Below are 22,500 nucleotides of genomic sequence, written 5' to 3' on the forward strand. Positions count from 1 at the left end.
TAAAAATGTTTTTAGGAGGATTAACTGTAAGAGCTAGTAAAAGAGTTAGAAATAAAAATGTTTTTAGGAGGAGAAATTAAGAGTGAAAATGAGTAACAGTAAGGTAATGATGACAGGTAGATTATGGGAAGAAGGAGCAGTGAATGTCAGTATTGATGGTCAATGACTGGAAGTGGTCCATTTGGACGGTATTTGTGGGTAAATATAACAGACATTAGTAATATGACAAAAGATGAATCTAAGAAGGTAGCAGACAATCTGTAAAAGATTGGGGAGAGCCACTCTACGCCAAGGTGGCAGCATGTGAAGGGAGTGTTGAGCCAACGCTTCTTTACAGAAGTGAAGTGTGGATGTAGCACACATGTAAAAAGAAAAAGTTAAAGTCAGGGAGATGACTTTTTTCTATAGCATATGTGCCCCTAGAAGAAGTTAAATGGTTGAAAATATGGAGATGTAGAAATGGTGCAAATCTTCCAATAGTTGAAAGGATAGATCGGTGTATTGAGATGGTTTGGTCGGGTGGAAAGAATTGAAGACGGGAAGTTGATGAAAAGAGTTTATCATTCCGAAGTGTTTAAAGAGTGGAGGGTAGGTGGTGTGCAATAGGTAGCTAGAAAGCACAAGGGTATGTGCCAGATAGAGGTAAATAGCTCATTATGTAGGAGGGATTCGACTTGCTGCTGATGAGCCAACTTTCTAATTGTGTGAATTACTATTGTTGGAGAAGGTTTCTGCACATGAAGTTCATCTACGACCTAGCACTGAAAATATGAATATGGCAGTGACAGTTGTGCTGCTTTCCCCTGAACCATCCCCTATTTAGAACAGTGATTTAAAGTTATATATATTATATATATATATATATATATATATATATATATATATATATATATATATATATATATATATTTATGCATATATGCGAGGTGTGTATGTATATATGTATATATATGCATACACGTATATATACATATATATACAAACATAAATACACACACATTTATATCAATATACATTATATATATATATATATATATATACATGTACATGCATACACATACACAAACACATACATAATCTTCACGTGAGCCCGACTGAACAAACAGAGCTATCGAATATATCGAATACCTTTATTATTGACCCCTCAGAACGGAAGCACATAAATCCGGAGAGTCTCCTAAAGATGTCGGCGTTGGTTCTCGTATGTTATATATTAGAGCCAGCAACTGACCACAACTCCCTCTGATAGGGTGGGAGGTCACGGGAAAGGACTGCAATGATGGCTCTCTCTCTCTCTCTCTCTCTCTCTCTCTCTCTCTCTCTCTCTCTCTCTCTCTCTCTCTCTCTCCTTCTTCTTCTTCTTCAGATGAATTATAGAAACAAGATGATAAAAAAACTTTTCAGACTTACGACTGAGTAACTGACGCACGTGCGCTCTCTCTCTCTCTCTCTCTCTCTCTCTCTCTCTCTCTCTCTCTCTCTCTCTCTCCTTCTTCTTCTTCAGATGAATTATAGAAACAAGATGATAAAAAAACTTTTCAGACTTACGGCTGAGTAACTGACGCACGTGCGCTCTCTCTCTCTCTCTCTCTCTCTCTCTCTCTCTCTCTCTCTCTCTCTCTCTCTCTCTCTCTCTCTCTCATTTCTTTTAAGTGAAGAACAAGATGACACAAATATCACGTGGGAATGATATCTAGCTGAGAAACTAGCACGCAAGACGTCTCTCTCTCTCTCTCTCTCTCTCTCTCTCTCTCTCTCTCTCTCTCTCTCTCTTTTAAATGAGTGAGAAAAACAAGATGATACAAAGATCACGTTGAATTACTTCTTAACTGAGAAACTAGCACGCAAGACGTCTCTCTCTCTCTCTCTCTCTCTCTCTCTCTCTCTCTCTCTCTCTCTCTCTCTCTCTCTCTCTCTCTCTACTTCTTCTTCTTCTTCTTCTTCTTCTTCTTCTTCTTCTTAAATGAATGAGAGAAACAAAATGACAACACGAAGATAACGTCAGAATTATCTCTAACTGAAAATCTAACATGAACTCTCTCTCTCTCTCTCTCTCTCTCTCTCTCTCTCTCTCTCTCTCTCTCTCTCTCTCTCTCTCATTTCTTTTTAAATGCATGAGAAAAACAAGATGATAGAAAGATCATGTTAGAATTACTTCTTAACTGAGAAACTAGCACGCAATACGTCTCTCTCTCTCTCTCTCTCTCTCTCTCTCTCTCTCTCTCTCTCTCTCTCTCTCTCTCTCCCCATTACGAGACCGGCGGAAGCAGGACTTGGAAATATGAAGGCCACGCAGGAGTTCACCGAATATCGGGAGTGGAAATGAGTGGGCGGTTCGCGTCGTAAAATGACTCTTAAACAGACATCAACCGCTGTCTGACGGAGAGGGGTCAAGAGTGGCCGAGATGATGGCTTTTCAGAATCATAATTCTTTCTTTTTTTCATTAATAAAAAGGTATTTCAATTCGATGAAATTTTCTCTCTGACTCTTTTGTTGCTAATTTGTAAATTTAATGGTTGCCGTAATTCAGGTTTGTGCCAGTTTTGAGAAGTTTAATTTTAGTTTTCTTAAAAGAAAACTATTGTGCCGGCTTTGTCTGTCCGTCCGTACTTTTTTCTGTCCGCCCTCAGATCTTAAAAACTACGGAGGCTAGAGGTCTGCAAATTGGTATGTTGATCATCCACCCTCCAGTCATCAAACATACCAAATTGCAGCCCTCTAGCATCAGTAGTTTTTATTTTATTTAAGGCTAAAATACACCATAATCGTGCTCCTGGCAACGATATAGGGTAGGTCACCACCGAGCCGTGGTTAAAGTTTCGTAGGCCGCGACTCATACAGCAGTATAACGATACCACGGAAAGATACATCTATTTTCGGTGGCCTTGATTATATGCCGTAGCGGTTGCACAGAAAACTCGATTGCGCCGAAGATACTTCGGTGCATTTTTTACTTATGTTTCATTTTGAAATTATATCTCTGATCAGTAAAAATGGAAGCGTGACTCCTTGATAGAAATTGTTTAGTTTTAAAATAATAATAATAATAATATTATTATTGATATTATTATTTCCAACAGCACTCTTATTGATTCAGTTAGAAAGAAAAAGAGATTATAATAACATTTTCTAAGTTGTATTGCACTTAAGGGTCTTTGCAGCGTCCCTTCGGGCCCTAGCTGCAACCTCTTTCATTCATTTTACTGTACCTCCGTTCATATTCTCTTTCATCCACCTGACTTTCACTTGAACCACTAACAATTATTTCATAGTGCAACTGCGAGGTTTTCCTCCTGTTACACCTTTCTGACCTTCTTACTGTCAATTTCCCCTCTCAGAGCTGAATGACCTGATAGGTCCTAGCGCTTGGCCTTTGGCCTAAATTCTATGTTCTGTTCTTCTTTACGTTGAAGACTGATTGTCTTTGTTTCTGATGGTGTTTGTTTGGTTTGTATATCGCCAATATATAAATCAAAAATCAAAAAATTGTTTAGTTCATAGGATGAGTGCACTCAGGTTCCGTGATTATTGTCTTAGCTACGGAGAATCTGGTGCACACCGATCCTGTGATTATATGATCTTAGTCACAGATATTCGGGTGCATACAAGTTCCGGGGTTATTTTATCACGAGCTTGTTGGCGCGCACTGTGCGTGCTGGAACCCGGGGCTACTGTCTCCCCTACCCTGGCGACCCCCTACCTACGGACAAACAGGTTTGCAGGAGGAGGGTGGATGTCTCCCCTAGCCTCCCGTTCCCCTACCTACCCCGCCTCCACCCGAGACGGACAAGCCGGTTTGCAGAGGTGGGTGCTGTGTCATGTCTCCCCTACTGTCACCCGGGCAAGGACAAACAAGAAAAAGCCACTCGGATTTTTTTTTATCATAGATGGTTACAAAGAGTGCACACAAAATGTCGCTATTATTATATCTTGGTTATAGATAATTACAAACTTATTCTGGTATTATTTTATGTTGACCACATATAAACGCAAAGCCTGAGTTTATTTTTTGTTGGCCATTAATAATCGAGTGGATGCTGAATTGGAAGTAACCGCATCCCGGCCAGAGAAAATCGATTCAACACAAAATCAGTATTATCAAGACATCGCAGTCTTTGGTTATTTTATGTTCGGTGAATATAGACTACTGGAATGCAGATTCCGGGAATGTTTCTTTTCGATTCCTCTTCAGAAACTGTGAATTCTTCCATAAATACATTCAGCCCTTCATCGGCTTCTGATAAGCTAGTCATCATGTCTCTTATTCGTGACCTGTCAAAAATGTTTCGTCTGGGGTTGTGTTACCTCTTCTCCGACATTAGTTCACATACATTTAGCTGGTCCGCTGGTATAGTGGTTAGTGTCGTGGCATGCCGCTCAGATGTCGCGGGTTCGCGTCTCTCCAGGGGCGATGAAAAATCACGGGCGCTGTATCATGATCACTTACTGCTGCAGTGTGGGGTGTGCGGTGGGAGGTTGAAACCAACATTCTTTGGAAGCTTGAATTTCAAGTCAGTGGCCCCTTTGGTGTGCTTGTTCCATATGAATAAGTTTCATCTGCTGAAATAATAATAATAATAATATAATGTTATATTCAAGAGTAAACCGATTCCGGACTTATTTCATAATTACGTAATTGCTTTCTCATTTTGTCACTAGAAATTCATCATGTAAAATCTTCTTCTATTTTGATTTTTCCATTTTTTCATATTAGAATATTTCCGTATGATTTTTATCAAGACCTTCCAGATGCGTTAAATAACAAATCATAACGTGAACGTCTCTGTGTGTTCATCTTTTTGCTTCGTTTTTCAAGAAGGTGTTAAATAAAAATCTTGGAAGTGGTTTGTGTCTCTCTAAGTGTCCGCTTTTTAAAATGTAAGAGATCTGTGATATAACTGTCTCTTTCTATCCATTTTTCCTTATTTTCGTTAAACAGAAAATCCCTTTAATCTGTTCATATGTTTATATTGAGTATTGCTCTTTTTTTTTTGGTTGGTACAAAATTTCTGAAATTGATATTGTAATTATTGCAATTTTTTTCCATTTTTAGTTAGCTGCAAATTTTATTGATATGATTTTCATTTTTCTGTTTTCACTAAACAGAAAATTTCTTTGCAGTCATCTCTTATTTCAAATTTTTTGTTTTTATTAATAGAAAATGTCAGTAAAAGGATTGTTTATTTATTTGGATTGTATCCCCCATTAAAAAACAATGTTAGGATATGATCGCTTAGTTATTTTTTATTTTAGGATATGATCGTTTAGTTATTTTTTATTTTCCATTTCCGTTAGGCACTTTTTGAAGTCATCTTCGATTGATTTCGATTTTTCCCATTTCGACCAGGAAAAAATCACTATATTTATGTCGTTTTTTCCTTTAAGTCATGTAAAAAAAAAATCCAAAATATAATCGTCTTTATTGCCATTCACTTTGTTTCTGTATCATATAGTTGATTTATTACAATTATCATCATTTTGTCATCACAAAATATCTTTTCAATCGGTTTATTTCGAGCGCAGTCCGTTGGTTAGCAGAAAATGCCTCATATTATAGTCTGTCATTTCTGTTCTTTCTCTCTCGAACGAGTTTTGTAGGATTTGATCATCTTTCTTCATAATTCATTTGACGCTTTAGTAATCAGAAAAATCTCTAGGCGCAAAATGTCCGCTTATATTTCATTTCACTTTTTAATACGTTCAGTATCTCTAGGCTAGGAAGTTCCCAAGTAATTTACTTTATCAGAGAATAATGTTTTCATTATTTTTTTTTTTCTAAAGCAGCGTTTTACATCTATTCGAATTATAATTGTGGACTCTACGTGTACTCCTTACATTATATAATATATATATATATATATATATATATATATATATATATATATATATATATATATATATATATATATATGTGTGTGTGTGTGTGTGTGTGTGTGTGTGTGTGTGTGTGCGTGTGTGCGTATGTGTGTGGGAAGGTGGATGGAGGTTCTACGGGTAAGCGCTAGGATCACGTTCGCTATATCTACTCATGTCCCTTGTCTAAATGATTACCACTTCCTGCGGGAATCATATATACAGTATGTATATCGTATATATATATATATATATATATATATATATAATGTATGTATGTATATACATATATGTATATACTATATACATATATTAGTAATCAACGCACAGTCACGTGTGTATGTAACAAATAAATTTCCGACTCATATCGCGATCGAGCCCAGGTTTTTCAATTGAAGGGCAACGACGCTAACAACTGACCCACCCAAGCCATGAAAGAAATCGGAACCTAAGTACCACTGTACCCAAGGCTTTATTTAACCTGGGCAGGCTTACTGCCTAACATACCAGCGAGTTTTACCCAACTTCCCTGCCCAGCAGTGACCCAAGCGATAGCACTTCATTCTAATTGTCCCTTTTGAGTGAACATGATAGAAGTAATGAACACACAATCACGTGTGTAACAGAAATAGATTTCTGACTCACCGGGATCGTCCCAGGTCTTTCAGTTGAAAGGCTTGGGGTCGACCCTGATGTGAGGCAGAAATTTATAGATGCATAAACAAAGCCACTCCAACATCTTCTAAAAACATAACAGACACCTCACACGTCTCGAGCTGTCGGACTACCCGCCCAGTTCTCCTCGTGCTGCTGGGAGAAAGGGAGCTGGGGTTTCGGTAATACATGTACGAACCGGTACCGGGGTCTAAGCGATGTCAGGCAGGGCAGCCGGTCGAGGTTACGGCCTACCCCACCGCCAAATCAAAGTCCTTCAAAGAAGGCACCGTGCTTACCCCATATAAAAATGGGCATAAAAGCACGTTAAAACGAAGAAGATATATGTATATGTAACATATATATGTATATATATATGTATACATATATATATATATATACAGTGTATGAGTATGTTTGTATATATATTATATATATATGTATATTTGTATATATACATATGTATACATACATATTAAGACTAGATTCTGACTAAATCTATCTTTCTCATCTCCTGAACTTCATAAGAAATTCCCCACAATTAATGAGATGTCTTCCAGTCCTTTTTTTTCGCTTTTATTCACTCCCATGAGTTTTAATTTCCTCTGACGAGTTTGCCCCGTGATTTTCTGTAGTATAGTATTTACAAATTTTCCCCTTGAAGATGTTTATCGAGGGGGTATGACGACTTAGAGTAATCCTTAATGTATTTGAAATTTTTGCCCTTGTATTTGTCTTGCATACTCATTACCGCGCGCGCGCGCGTGTGCGTGTGTGTGTATATATGTATATATATATATATATATATATATATATATATATATATATATATATATATATATATATATATGTGTGTGTGTGTGTGTGTGTGTGTGTGTGTGTGTGTGTGTGTGTGTGCATAAATATATGCATTTTATATATATATATATATATATATATATATATATATATATATATATATATATATATATATATATATATATATTATATATATATAATGTATATAAATACACATACATACATATATATATGTGTGTGTGTACATATATTAAGAGGGGATGGTTCCGAGGGCGTTAACCTTCCTGGTTCTCAGCACTTTTTTGTAGGGTGAGTAGGGCAAGTAATTCTCTGCTCAGGTCAACACGGACACGATAGATTTTCCAGGAAACAGACCCAAAGATGTTTCCACCCCCGTGGTATTTTTTAAGCTTGTGAGCCAAGACCACTAACCTCGTATGTGGGTTTCCCTTATTAGAATGATGTCCCTTTTTCATAAACGTATCTTACTCCATTCTCGCCACATGACCAGATCACCTTGTCAGGCGTTCATGTACACCTGGAGACCAGTTATTTCATAGCAGTAGCTGACTCCAGTTTTTCTGTATTTCCCTTTACCTCCCCTTACTTTTCCTGATGGATACCATATTCTTTGGAAGCTTGAATTTCAAGCCAGTGGCCCCTATGGGCTTGTTCCATATGAATAGGTTTTATCTTCTGAATAATAATAATAAAAATAATAATTATAATAATCCCAACATTTGCTTCCTGGTACATTCCTCTATCTTCCAAACCTTTTTGCAGAATTATGCATTGAAGCACCATATGAAACGCTGCATGTCTAGTCAAGAGAACTCTCTTCAAGTTGCGCTCGGCAAATTGTAATGTTATTTGAAATTTAGTTCGTGGATATTATTTGAATATTATTCATAAATGCTTCCGTAAAACAAGGCATTTTTTTTTTATGTGAAAATTACAGGTTCATGTTCAGAATTAGACTAACCACTGGATATCTGTGTTTAGATGTTGAGCACCCACTGGATACATGCGTTTAGACTTTGATCAACAATTGCAATCACTGGATATCCGCGTTTTAGATTTTGAGCACTCACTGGATATGTGCGTTTAGGTTTTAACCAACAACTGGATATACATGTTTAAAATTCGGTTAATTGCTGAATATCTTATGTATAGAATTTGTCCAACTATTGGATGTCTGCGTTTAGATTTTGACCCAAACTTGGATGTCCGCGTGTAGTATTCGACTGATTGCTGTTATCTATGTATGGAAAATATTCAACTACTGGATATCCGCGTTTAGATTTTGATCACAATCGGTATATTTGCTCTTAGATCTTGATTAACAACTGGATATCCGTGTTTAGTATTCGACTAATTGCTGAATATATATTTATTGGATATCTGTGTTTAGATTCTGAGCACCCACTGGATATCTACGTTTAGGTTTTAACTAACAACTGGATATACGTGTTTAGAATTGGACTAATTGCCGAATATCTATGTATAGAATATGTCCAACTATTGGATATCCATGTTTAGATTTTGAGCACAGTCTGGATGTCTGCATTTAGATTTTAACCAACAACTGGATATCCGTGCTGAGAATTCGACTGATTGCTGTTATTTATGTATATAAAATATTCAGCTGTTGGATATCTGTGCTTAGACTTTTAGCACCCACTGGATATCTGCGTTTAGATTTTGAAAAGCAACTGGATATCCGTGTTTAGAATTCGACTGATTGCTAATACCTATGCATAAAATATGTCCAACTTTTGGATATCCATGTTTGGAATGTTACCAGATGGATATCTGAGTTTAGAATTTGACCAGCCAATGAGTATCTGCGTTTAGATTTTGACCAACCGCTGGATACCTGCATTTAGAGTTTGACTAATCACTCCCGATCGATGATTGGGATTTGGCCAGCTGTTGGATATCCATGTTTAGAATTCGACCGATTGCTGGATATCCACGCTTAGAACATGTCCAACCGGTGGATATCCATTTCTGAAATTTCACCGAACGCGGGACATTTGCGTTTGGAATTTAACCAACATTGGATATCCACTTTCCCTGATTAAGAATCAGCGAAATCCTGCTGAATCATACCTTTAATTTTAGATCTTGGTCGATATTCCAATCTTGGAATTTTCAGTCATTTTAATATCTTTAGCTTAAGTCGGGTGCCTTGAATTTAAACTGTCAGGCCAGAATATCACTCAGGCTTAACCGTCAGGATAGAGTCAAGGACAGTCTCATGAATGTTGTAAAATAGGATAATAGTTTAGAAATAAGTACAGTATGGAATGGAATATAGAATTTAGGTCAAAGGCCTAGCGCTGGGACCAATGAGGTCATTCGGCGTTGCGAGAGAAACTGAGAGTAGAAAGGTTTGAAAGGTGTAACAGGAGGAAAACCTCAAAGCAGTTGCACTATGAAACAATTGTTAGGAGAGGCTGGATAGCAAGATGGAAGAAAGAGAATATGAATGGAGGTACAGTAAAATGAAGGAAAGGGGTTGCAGCTAGGGACCGAAGGAATGTTGCAAAGAACCTTAAGTAACGCCTACAGTGCACCGCGTGAGGTTCACTGGCGGCACTACCTCCTTGCGGGAGGTAAGTACAGTACAGAAAATGAAAGATTTACGATACAGGAGAAATGTCCTTGTTACTTTGTTTGTGTAATTTTTTTTAACTTAAATTGAATGGCGAAGACGAGTTAATTTTTTTTTGCCGTTTTTCTAACGGCAGGTTCGTCTAAGGCTATCCAAAATGGCTGACTTCAGTCGATTCTGATTCATTAAAAAAGAATGTAATTTTTTGCGTGCACTAGGTCCATAAACCAAACGTTGGTCTAATGGTTTAGTTGCAATAAGGCGTCCATGTCAGACATGCAAGAGATTCATATTTAAGAGTAAAGTATATCCTCTAATCCCAAAAAACAAAATGGCGGCTGTATTCTGAGTAGAATGGTAATATCAGAAACGCAAGAGATTTGACGCTGTAATTTTTAACCATAAAATTGAAAATAACTTTTTACTGCTGCCTCTTAGACAGAAGTAGATTACTACAAAAATACATGAAAAAGTAATTCCTTGTGATGAATTCATAATATAATGAAAGCTTAGCACTTTGCTCAGGGGAATATGAAAAATTAATTACTCCGTTACGAGGATTAGCGCCTTGGTGTTACAACAACGCAAATGAAGTGTGCTCTGTATTCCTGAGGTGGGGCTCTCCCCCCCCCCTTCCACCTTTGCAAAATATGACTGTTCGAAACTTAATTGTACAATGCCTTTTTTATTTTATTTATTTCTACTTTTTTTGTGAAGCTTGAATTTTCAAGTAATGAAGCAGTCTCGAGATTGCGAAGTGATTTTCCAAACCGCGAAACTTAATACTTTAGATGCTTCGAAACGTGGTCGTAAAAAAAGATTTTTTTTTTATTGATGAAACTCGAAGTTTCAAGCAGTGAAGCAGTTTCCAAAAGACGAAGTTGCTGATAACTAAAATGAGATTTTTTTTATTTGTGAAAGTCGAAGTTTCAAGCAGTGAAGCAGATTCCAAATGACGAAGTCGATGATAACAGATCAGTATCGATCTTTGAAACTTTAAAAAAAATCACAAATTTTAGAGCAAATATATTTGATTATTTTAATATTTCTTCAGTGTGGAAGTATCTAAATGTCTCCACACGGAAGAGGGAGCATGATGCCTTGAACTGTATCTGCTTCTAAATACATTTATTCTCTGATATTTTTTTTTTTTTTTTTTTTCAAAATATGAAGTTACTTTCCAAACAGGGAAGCTTGCTGCTTTTAATGTTTGGCGTGATTCGGTTTAATCTTGAGATTTTACTCATCCGAAATATGAAATTATCAAACGTAATTGAAAATGTTTATATTGGTTTTACCTATTTTTTTTTAACTTGGTTTCCAAAATATGATGTACATTGCATAATGTGGACTTCTGTGATCAAAATCTGACATTTTCCTTTTTAAATATTCCTGTTAATGTGCAAAATATGACATATACCTTCCGTGCAAAGTATTAGAACTAAGTGCTTACATATTAAACTCAATATGCAAACTATTTAAAACAGTGGTTCTTAAGCGTTTTATTACCACGCCCCCTCTAAGAGTTGGTCCTTCCCTCCACGGCCCCCTTGCATCTATGAGTAAAATTCCCTCCCAGATTTAAAGGAAAATAATAAAAAGAGAAAGTGAAGGGGTGTTTTTATTCTCTTGGGAACAAATTAGTGAGACACTTGACACTGCTTCTTAGCGACTCTTGTTAAGAGAGTAACGCATATAATCAGAGAATTTAAATTTTTCCCTAGGGCTCGCGGCCCCCAGGTTAAGAACCATTGATTTAAACATTCAAACCTGAAGTCTAGTTGAGTGTTGTGCCTCGGATGATGTCGGTAAATAAAGAATAAAGTTTCCGATAGAATTTACAGACATAAAGATTCCGTCGAAAATAGGGAATGAGTTTTGCTAAAATTCCACAGAAATAACGTTCCCGTTTTAAAGAATGTTTTAATGTTGACATATTTTCGCGGAAATAGTGCCTTGACGTTACGAAATTTTCACGAAAATAGCGCCTTAATGTTACGGAATTTTCACGGACATAGCCTAATGAAACCAAATTCTCATGGAAGTAGAGCCTTAATTTTACGGGATTTTCACGGAAATAGCGCCTTAATGTTACAAGATTTTCACGAAAATAACGCCTCATTGTTACGAAATGTTCACCTAAATAGCCCTTTAATGTTACGAGGTTTTCGCGGAAAACTTAGTGCTACGAAATGTTCACAGAGATAGCGCATTATTGCTACCAAGTTTTCACGAAAATGGCCCCTTAATGTTAAGAAATTTACACGGAAATTGCGCCTTAATATTACGAAATTTTCAGGGAAATAGCGCCTTAATGTTACGAATTTTTCAGGGAAATAGCGCCTTAACATTATGAAATTTTCAGGGAAATAGCGCCTTAATATTACGAATGTTTCAGGGAAATAGCGCCTTAATATCACGAAATTTTGAGGGAAACAGCGTCTCAATATTACGAAATTTTCAGGGAAATAGTTCCTTAATATTACGAAATTTCCAGGGAAATAGCGCCTTAATGTTATGAAATTTCCCGGAAAATAGCTCCTTAATATTACGAAATTTTCAGGGAAATAGCGCCTTAATATTACGAAATTTTCAAGGAAAGAGCGCCTTAATGTTACGAAATTTTCACGGAAATAGCGCCTTAACATTACGAAATTTTCAGGGAAATAGCGCCTTAATGTTACGAAATTTTCAGGGAAATAGCTCCTTAACATTACGAAATTTTCAGGGAAATAATGCCTTCATATTAGGAAATTTTCACGGAAATAGCTCCTTAATGTTACGAAATTTTCAGGGAAATAGCTCCTTAATATTACGAAATTTTCACGGAAATAGCGCCTTAATATTACGAAATTTCCTGGGAAATAGCTCCTTAACATTACGAAATTTTCATGGAAATAGCGCCTTAATATTACGAAATTTTCAGGGAAATAGCGCCTTAATATTACGAAATTTTCACGAAAATAGCGCTTTAATGTTGCGAAATTTTCACGGAAGTATTGCCTTAATTATACGAAATTTTCGCCTAAATAGCGCCTTAATGTTACGAAATTTTCACCCAAATAGCGCCTTAATGTTACGAAATTTTCACGGAAATAGCGCCTTAATGTTACGAAATTTTCACGGAAAAAGCGCATAAATGTTACGAAAATTTCATGTAAATAGCGCCTTAATGTTACGAAAATTTCAGGGAACTAGCTCCTGAATGTTACAAAATTTTCACGGAAATAGCTCCTTTATGTTAAGAAATTTTAATGTTGCAAAATTTTCACGAAAAAAATGCCGTAATGTTACGAACTTTTCGCGGAAATAGCGCCTTAATGTTACAAAATTTTCACGAAAATAGCTCATAATGTTGCAAACTTTTCACGAAAAAATCACCTTAATGTTACGAAATTTTCACGAAAATAGCGCCTTAATGTAACGGAATTTTCACGAAAATGGCGCCTTAATGTTACGGCATTTTCACGGAAATAGCCCCTTAATAGTACGAAAATTTCACGGAAATAGCGCTCTAATAGAACGAAAATTTCACGGAAGTAGCGCCTTAATTTTAAGTAGTTTTCACTGAAATAGCGCCTAAATGCTACAAAATTTTAACTGAAATAGCCCCTTGACGTTACAAAATTTTCACGGAGATAGCGCCATAATATCAAGAAAATTTCATGTAAGTAGCGCCGTAATGTTATGAAATTTTCACTGAAATAGCGCCTTAATTATACGAAATTTTCAAGGAAATAGCGCCTTAATGTTACGAAATTTTCACGGAAATAGCTCGCGAAATTCTCACGGAAATAGCGCCTTAATGTTACGAAATTTCCACGGAAATAGCACCTTGATGTTATGGAGTTTCACGTCAGTAGTGCCTTAATGTTAGGAAATTTTCACTGAAATTGCGCCTTATTATTACGAAATTTTCACGGAGAAAGCGTCTTATTGCTACCAAATTTACCCGGAAATAGCGCCTTAATGTTACGAAAATTTCACGTAAATAGCGCCTTAATGTTATGAAAATTTCACGGAAATAGCTCATTGATGTGACAACATTTTGACGGAAATAGCGCCTTAATGTGACGACATTTCAACGGAAGTAGCGCCTTAATGTGACAACATTTCAACAGAAATAGCGCCTTAATGTGACAACATTTCAACGGAAATAGTCCCTTAATGTGACAACATTTTAATCGAAATAGCGCCTTAATGTGACATTGCAACGGAAGTAGATCCTTCATGTGACAACATTTCAACGGAAATAGCGCCTTAATGTGAACAATTTCAACGGAAATCGCGCCTTAACGGGACATTTCAACGGAAATAGCGCCATAATGTGAGAACATTTCAACGGAAATAGCTCATTGATGTGACAACATTCCACGGAAATAGTGCCTTAATGTTACCGAATTTCAACGGAAATAGCGCCTTAATGTAACAACATTTCAACGGAAATAGCGCTTTAATGTTACCGAATTTCAACGGAAATAGCGCCTTAATGTAACAACATTTCAACGGAAATAGCGCTTTAATGTGACATTTCAACGGAAATAGCGCCTTAATGTGACAAAATTTCAACGGAAATAGCGCCTTAATGTGGCAACATTTCAACGGAAATAGCGCCTTAATGTGGCAACATTTCAACGGAAATAGCGCTTTAATGTGACAACATTTCAACGGAAATAGCGCCTTAAATTGACAAAATTTCAACGGAAATAGCGCCTTAATGTGACAACATTTCAACGGAAATAGCGCCTTAATGTGACAACATTTCAATCGAAATAGCACCTGAATGTGACAACATTTCAACGGAAATAGCACCTTAATGTGACAACATTTCAACGGAAATAGCGCCTTAATTTGACAACATTTTAATGGAAATAGCGCCTTAATGTGACAACATTTCAGTGGAAATAGCTCCTTAATGTTACCGAATTTTCACGGAAATAGCGACTCGTTTTTACGATATTTTCACAGAAACAGCGCCTTAATGTTACGAAATAATCACGGAAATAGCGTTTTAATTTTATGACATTTTCACTGAAACAATGTTACCGTTCTAACGGAAGCTGTACTTTTCGAAATTTTTACAGAAATAGCTTGCTGTTTTAACGAGAACGTTAATTTTAGAAAATAGATAAGTTTTTAAATAAATAATGTTAGGCTACTGCTTTAAGGATAGGTGTAATTTTTAAGAAATTTCATATACATGCATATATATATATATATATATATATATATATATATATATATATATATATATATATATATATATATATAATAAACTTTCTTTTAAAAGTCTCATACCTGATGAAAACTTCACAGAAGTGATATGGCTGTTTTCTTTAGTTTTATTTTGGTAATAACCGGTAATTTTCCTTTTAGCTTCTCCTGGCATCTTAGCAAAAAGAAATATCACCCCAAAATTATAAAAATCAAATTTTGTCTGGTTCATAAAATATATCTTAATATCTAACGGTGCTGAAAAGATGGATGGCACGTCATCTTCATAAAATCAAAAGGAATCATTTGTTGTTTTTAACCTATCTAATTTTTTTATTGTTTCATTCTGAGTGAATAAAACATCATCTTAATAAAATCAAAAGGAATCATTTATTGTTTTTAACCTATCTAATTTTTTTTATTGTTTCATTCTGAGTGAATAAAACATCATCTTAATAAAATCAGCAGGAATTATTTTTTTAACCTATCATATTTTTGTTTTATTCCGTAGGAATAAGCCTTTAGCATCTTAATTAAATCAAAAGGAATTATGTTTTTAATAAGTCATATTTTTTTTTATTCCGTAGGAATAAGCCTTTAACATCTTAATGAAATGAAAAGGAATTAATTTTTTAACCTATCATACTTTTGTTTTGTTCCGTAGGGATAAAACATCAACATCTTAATAAAATTAAAAGGAAGAATTTTTTTTAACCTATCATATCTTTGCTTTATTCCGTAGGAACAAGCCTTTAACATCTTAATAAAATCAAAAGGAATTATTCTTTTAATATATCCAATCGTTATTCTTTTATTCTGAGGGAATAAATCATTACTTCACATTCATATGAACTCATAGGAATATTTCTCATGACTGACGACTGAACAGAAGTAGTCTTAAACCGGTCCTTTTCAGAATACAACGGCGAGAGCTGTGGGTGGCGGTCCGTTGAGGGGGAGGGCGGAGGACCTGGAGGAGGAGGGGGAGGAGGAGGTGGTGGTGGTGGCGGTGGAGGTGGAGGTGGAGGAGGAGGAGGCGTCCCCTCCCCGAGTAACCACCACCAGCAGGGGGAGACGGGGGTCACTCAGCAGAGCGTCCAGGGCGGATCGAGTTCGACCAGCAGCAACAGCAATGGAAGCGGCACGCCCTACCGACGGGGCTCCCTGCAGCTGTGGCAGTTCCTCGTGGCTCTGCTCCACGACCCCGCCAACGCCTCCTGCATCGCCTGGACGGGCAGGGGCATGGAGTTCAAGCTCATTGAACCCGAGGAAGTAAGCGGATGTGTTTGTCTTTGAGTCTCCCTTGTTTTTTTTTTTTTTTTTTTTTTTTTTTTTTTTTAATCAGTCAAGTGATGATTTTTCTTGATTTCTTTTATAGTGTTTCTTTAATGATTTAACACTGTGCTCTTTTATGTTCAGTTGCTTTGAAAGACGAAACCAAAGACACAGTACTTGAAAATATAATAATAATAATAATAATAATAATAATAATAATAATAATAATAATAATAATAATGGTGAAGTGATCCACAATGATGTAGGTGTAAATATATTTTAAATATATCTTTACAACTACACCGTTGTGGATTTCTTCACCATTCTAGTGACTCATGCTACTATGACATTTTAATGAATAATAATAATAATAATAATAATAATAATAATAATAATAATAATAATAATAATAATAATAATACGATAGGGAATACCAGACATGACAAAGGTGGTAAAAAATACTGTTGCAAGACGAAGCAACAAATAGTAACAGATACACTTATAGTAATACGAATCATTCATTATATAAAAACTGATAGTAATGGATTTGCCACATGTTAAAGGAAACTATAACCAAATATATAAAAAGATAAATCATAGAATTATAGGCAATTCAACTAGAAGAGAAGTTAAGAATAAAGACAGGAAGAGGCTAGAGAGGTAAGAATGAGAGGCAGACTAAGCGTATACAAAGATAAAATATATTGTTAAGAGATCATTCTACTAGCAATAGCTACTAGTAGAAGAGAAGTTTAAAGAAAAATGCTCTAAAAGAATGCAACTGGTTTCCATCAGCCACCAAGTACGTGTTACCCCCTGAGCAGATAATCCCTGTAATGCCCCGGAGTGTCCCTGGGGGCACTTCCTGGCTGGGTGACCCTTCCTGTTCCTCCCTTGACACATTAAATAATGATATCCCATCTAAACGGTCCTATTATCGATAGGTCTGTTAATCAGATCTCATCTTAATCCTCCAAAGTCGAGCTGAGCTTTTCTCCCTGGCCTCACCCTCTACCTCCCCTCCTCCCTCTCTGGCCTCCCCTCGAACCTCCCTCCCTGGCTTCCCCTTTCCCCGTCCTAACAACCTCCCCTCTCCTCTCTTTTCTCCCTGGGCTCCCCTCTTACCTCCCTCCTCCCTCCCTCCCTCCTGGCCTCCCCCTTTCCTCCCTGGCCTCCCCTCTTCCCTCCCTGGCTTCCCCTTTCCCCTTCCTAACCTCCCCTCTCCTCTCTTTCCTCCCTGGCCTCTCCTTTAACCTCCCTGGCCTCCCCCACGTTTCTCCCTTTTCCCCTCCTCCCTCCCTGGCCTCTCTCTTTCCTCCCTGACCTCCCCCTCTCACCTCCCTGGCCTCCTCTTTCCCTCCCTCTCTTCACTCGTTCCTCCCTGCCCTTCCCTCCTTTCTCCCCTCCTCCCTCCCTCCCTTACCTCTCCTTCCCCTCCATAGCCTACCCCCTCTCACCTTCCCCCTCCCCTCCCTGGCCTCCCCTCGGACCGTCGTCATCATGATCCACAGTTAATCCTCAACCTGCAAATCGTCCCCGTTTCTAATACATGCATAGGGAGAGGAGGGGAACTAAGTGGAAGGGGGAGGGGGGAGTAGGAAGAGCCAGGGGAGAGGGGAAACAAGAAGTGAGGGGAGAGGGGATTAGACTATACTCTCGGTGTCATCCTGTGAGTCTCCCATTTAAATGCATCGTTTCCCCATTTAAATACCGCTTGGCCGTACTTTTAAATGTCTCCCTCTCTAAAGCTTCCCTCCACTCCCCTCCCCTTCCCCTCCCATTCCCCTCCCCTCCCTTCCTCCACTTTTAAATGCAGTCCTTCTCCCCTCTACTTAACTCTGCTTCACCAGGTGGCTTCGATTCTTTTCCACTTTTTCCGAATTTTTCTTTAGTTTTACCTACCTAGAGTCTAAATAATTGGTACATTACGTGTGAACTGCAGGAAAAGAGGTTAGAAAATTCTCTCTCTCTCTCTCTCTCTCTCTCTCTCTCTCTCTCTCTCTCTCTCTCTCTCTCTCTCTCTCACACACACACACACACAAAGAATTTGCCTGAAAGATCCATATCACAACTTTCCACTTTAACGAAGTCTATAACGTGATTCTTTTTCATAATTCCTTTCCAGGTACACCGTAGGGGGGAAGTGCCGTCATTGCACCTCATGCGGTGCACTGTAGGCATACTTAAGGTTCTTTGTAGCGTGCCTTCGGCCCCTAGCCGCAACCCCTTTCGTTCCTTTTACTGTACCTCCTTTCATATTCTTTTTCTTCCATTTACTTTCCACCCTCTCCTAACAATTGATTCATAGTGCAACTGCGATGGTTTCCTCCCGTTACACCTTTCAAACCTTTTACTGTCAATTTCCGTTTCGACGCTGAATGACCTCATTGGTCCCAGTGCTGGGCCTTTTGCCTAAATTCTGTATTCAGTTCGGTTCAGTTCAGTCCTTCCCAGGTGCTTTTTTTGTGCAGTCCCTTTGAGAGCATTTCACTCATTCCTTTTGAATCACTATTGTTTATGTGTTTATGGACAAGTGGAGCGTGTTGTGTTCTATTAATAGTAATGTAAACAAGACTGGATAAATGCCTTTATTGACATACGACAAGAAGTGAAGCATACTGTGTTTTATGAACAGTAAATTAAAAAAAAGACTGAACACATACCATTATTGATGTATGACAATGATTGACATTATTTTCAAGATTAAAAATAAAAGTATATGAATGAATTAGTAAAATATATAGATAAGCATGGGCAGTCAAGCTTGAGTGTACATTTAAGTAGGAGAACCAACTAAATCCAACGATTGTGGAAAATCATGGTATGTATCCTAAGGCTCAGGCCAAGGTCTGAGAACATTGGTTGTATGGTCGTAAGCCTCCGCAAGGTACCCAGCAGCCTTCAGTGGAGACAGATATTGCTGTTAGTTAAGCAAAACTTTAACTGTTTTAGCTTATGCATATAGATATTTGAATATAGATAATTGCTTCCGTAGGGGGGATAGTGCCGCCAGTGCACCTCTTACGGTGCACTGTAGGTATTACTAAAGGCTCTTTGCAGCATCCCTTCGGCCCCTAGCTGCAACCCCTATCATTCCTTTTACTGTACCTCCGTTCATATTCGGTTTCCTCCACCTGATTTTCCACCCTCTCCTAACAGTTGATTCATAGTGCAACTGCGTGGTTTTCCTCCTGTTACGCCTTCCAAAACTTTATACGGTCAGTTTCCGTTTCAGCGCTGAATGACATCATAGGTCCCAGCGCTTGGCCTTTGGCCGAAATCCTATATGCTATCTATCTATCAGTAGACAATTGCTCGGGTGTTTCATTCCAGAAACGATAGTATTTCATGAACTTAACAGCTAACACTGATTTTTTTCGTAAGGCACAAATGCTGAAATTACTTCTTTCTTGCAGGCGGCCCAGATTTTTTTTTTCCTAAGGAAGAACAACCGCTGAAATGACCTCTTTCTTGCAGGTGGCCCGTCGTTGGGGAATACAGAAGAACCGTCCGGCGATGAACTACGACAAACTCAGCCGCTCTCTAAGGTACTATTACGAAAAAGGGATCATGCAGAAAGTTGCAGGTAATTGACGAAGATATCAAATGCAGTTAGGTGGTCGAAAGAGTAGATTACAGTCAGGCCATTCAGAATAAGTTAGGTGTTTCAGAAAGACAGTTGAAATGAGGTAATTGACAAGAAAATTAATTATATTCAGATAATTTATCGGTAAACTCCACATTGGATGTTCAGGATTTTAATTACATGTAGGTCATTCAGTGAAAAATTCAAGTTAGGTAATTGACAAGAAAACTAATTACATTTAGGTAATTCATAAAAAAATAACATTGAATGTCCATGGTACTGCAGCCTTACTTTTTGGAGATCAAGTTCAGATTACCATTTTTTTTTATAAAAAAAAATATGTATGCAGATATATTTTTCTACGTCTCTGATAACAAAACTTTATGTTGGCTCCATTCGTCCTTACTGAGCATTCAAAGCTAATTATTTGATTTGATCAGCTGTAATTATCGGTAAATGCTGCATGTAAAGATAGACCATAACTCTCTTTCAGTCACATTTGTGTCATTTTAAAAACCAGACAATGCTAAGTTACTCAATAAGGGAGTTATCCCGTAGGAGGTTAGTGCCATCAGTGCACCTCATGCAGTGCACTGTAGGCATTGCTTGAGGTTCTTTGCAGCGTGCCTTCGGCCCCTAGCTGCAACCCATTTCGTTCCTTTTACTCTACCTCCTTTCATATTCTCATTCTTGCATCTTACTCCCAACCTGGTCCTAACAATTGATTCATGGTGCAACTGCGAGGTTCTGCTCCTGTTACGCCTTTCATATCTTTTACTGTTGATTTACGTTTCAGCGCTGAATGACCTCATAGGTCCCCCTTTAGCCTAAATTCTACAGTATATTCAACTCAGTTCAATAAAGGAGTTAAAGTTATGTGATTTACTGAAGTAGATGCATTTAGTTACTCAACAAAAAGTTAATAATTATAATTGGTTTATGCACGAAAGTTGTCAGTTTACATAAAGCAAATTATAACAATGTCACTTTCAGTAAGGTAATTGATATCAGATACAGGTAGGTACTGTACTTAACTAAAAACAAGTAAAAAATGCACCGAAGTTTCTTTGGCGCAATCAAGTTTTCTGTACAGCTTATAATCAAGGCCACCGAAAATAGATCTCTCTTTCGGTAGTCTAGGTATAATGCTGTATGAGCCGCGGCCCATAAAACTCTCAGCCGGCCATAGTGGTCTGTGTTGTTGCGTTGCCAGAAGCACGATTATGGCTAAGTTTAACCTTAAATAAAATTAAAACTACTGAGGCTAGAGGGCTGCAATTTGGTATGTTTGATGATTGGAGGGTGGATGGTCATCATAACAAAATGCAGCCCTCCAGCCTCAGCAGTTTTTAAGATCTGAGGGCGGACAGAAAAAAGTGCGGACGGACAGACAAAGCCGGCACAATAGTTTTCTTTTACAGAAAACTAAAAACATCAGTAACACCAGGTAACTGACTAAAGACATCAATCATAGTTTGGTAATTGCCAGAGACAGCGGTTACTGTTATGTGATGTTCCAAAACACCAGTAATCACTAGCTATCTGACAAAGACTTCAATTGCATGTTGGTCATTTTAAGAAACATCAGACATAATTAGGTAATTCACAAAAATCGTAATGATTACAAAGTAATTAAAATAAAGATTCTGTAAATGTAGGTGATTACAGGCAACATCAGTCATATTATAAGTATTTGACATCAGCTACAATTAGGGAATTGAGTAAAAACATCGGGTTCGGTTAGGTAATTGACCAAAAACATAGTTTTAAAGTTAAGTAATTTACTAAAAGATATTAAATATTGCTATGAATTGGACAAAAACGTCAATTACTATTAAGTAATTGACAAAACCTTCAATTACAACTACGACATTGACCAAAACAGCAGTTAGTGTAATGTAAATAAAAAAAAATTGGTTAACCAAGCTAGCTAACTGGACTTTTAATTACAGTTAAGTCACTGGAAAAAAAAAATCATCTCTCATAGTTAGACAATTGACAAAAAAAACAACAGTTAGTTAAATTTACAAAATTTTCAGGTACAGTTAAGTAACTGAAAAAAACATGTGGCATCAGAGTTAGATAAATGACAGAAAACGTTGATTACCGTTCGAAATTTTTCTAAAGCTTTCAGCTACAGTTCGGTAAATGACGCAGAGATCATAATTAGATAACGGCAAATGACACAGATCATAATTAGGTAACGGTAAATGACACACACATCGCAATTAGATGACGGTAAATGACACACAGATCATAATTAGATAACGGCAAATAACGCAGAGATCACAATTAGATAACAGTAAATGACACACAGATCATAATTAGATGACAGCAAATGACACACAGATCTTACTTAGGTAACGGTAAATGACACACAGATTGATGCAGAGATCATATTTAGATAATGGTAAATTACACAGATCATAATTAGATAACGGTAAATGATGCAGAGATCGTAATTAGATAATGGTAAATGACACAGAGATCCTAATTAGATAA

General features: G+C 37.2%; 1 protein-coding gene across 2 annotated transcripts in view; it reads left to right on the forward strand.

The window, feature by feature from the left end:
• The window catches only part of LOC136843664 (DNA-binding protein D-ETS-3-like), a 177,517-nt gene that overhangs the window by 143,456 nt on the left and 11,561 nt on the right, over positions 1-22,500 (forward strand). For both annotated transcript variants that reach the window (XM_067112343.1, XM_067112259.1), the window contains exons 5-6: positions 16,054-16,409; positions 19,890-19,998. In XM_067112343.1, the coding sequence (XP_066968444.1) occupies positions 16,054-16,409; positions 19,890-19,998 (465 nt within the window). The remainder of the gene's footprint in view (positions 1-16,053; positions 16,410-19,889; positions 19,999-22,500) is intronic.

The sequence above is a fragment of the Macrobrachium rosenbergii genome, chromosome 1, assembly GCF_040412425.1.
Source record: "Macrobrachium rosenbergii isolate ZJJX-2024 chromosome 1, ASM4041242v1, whole genome shotgun sequence".
NCBI lineage: Eukaryota > Metazoa > Arthropoda > Malacostraca > Decapoda > Palaemonidae > Macrobrachium > Macrobrachium rosenbergii.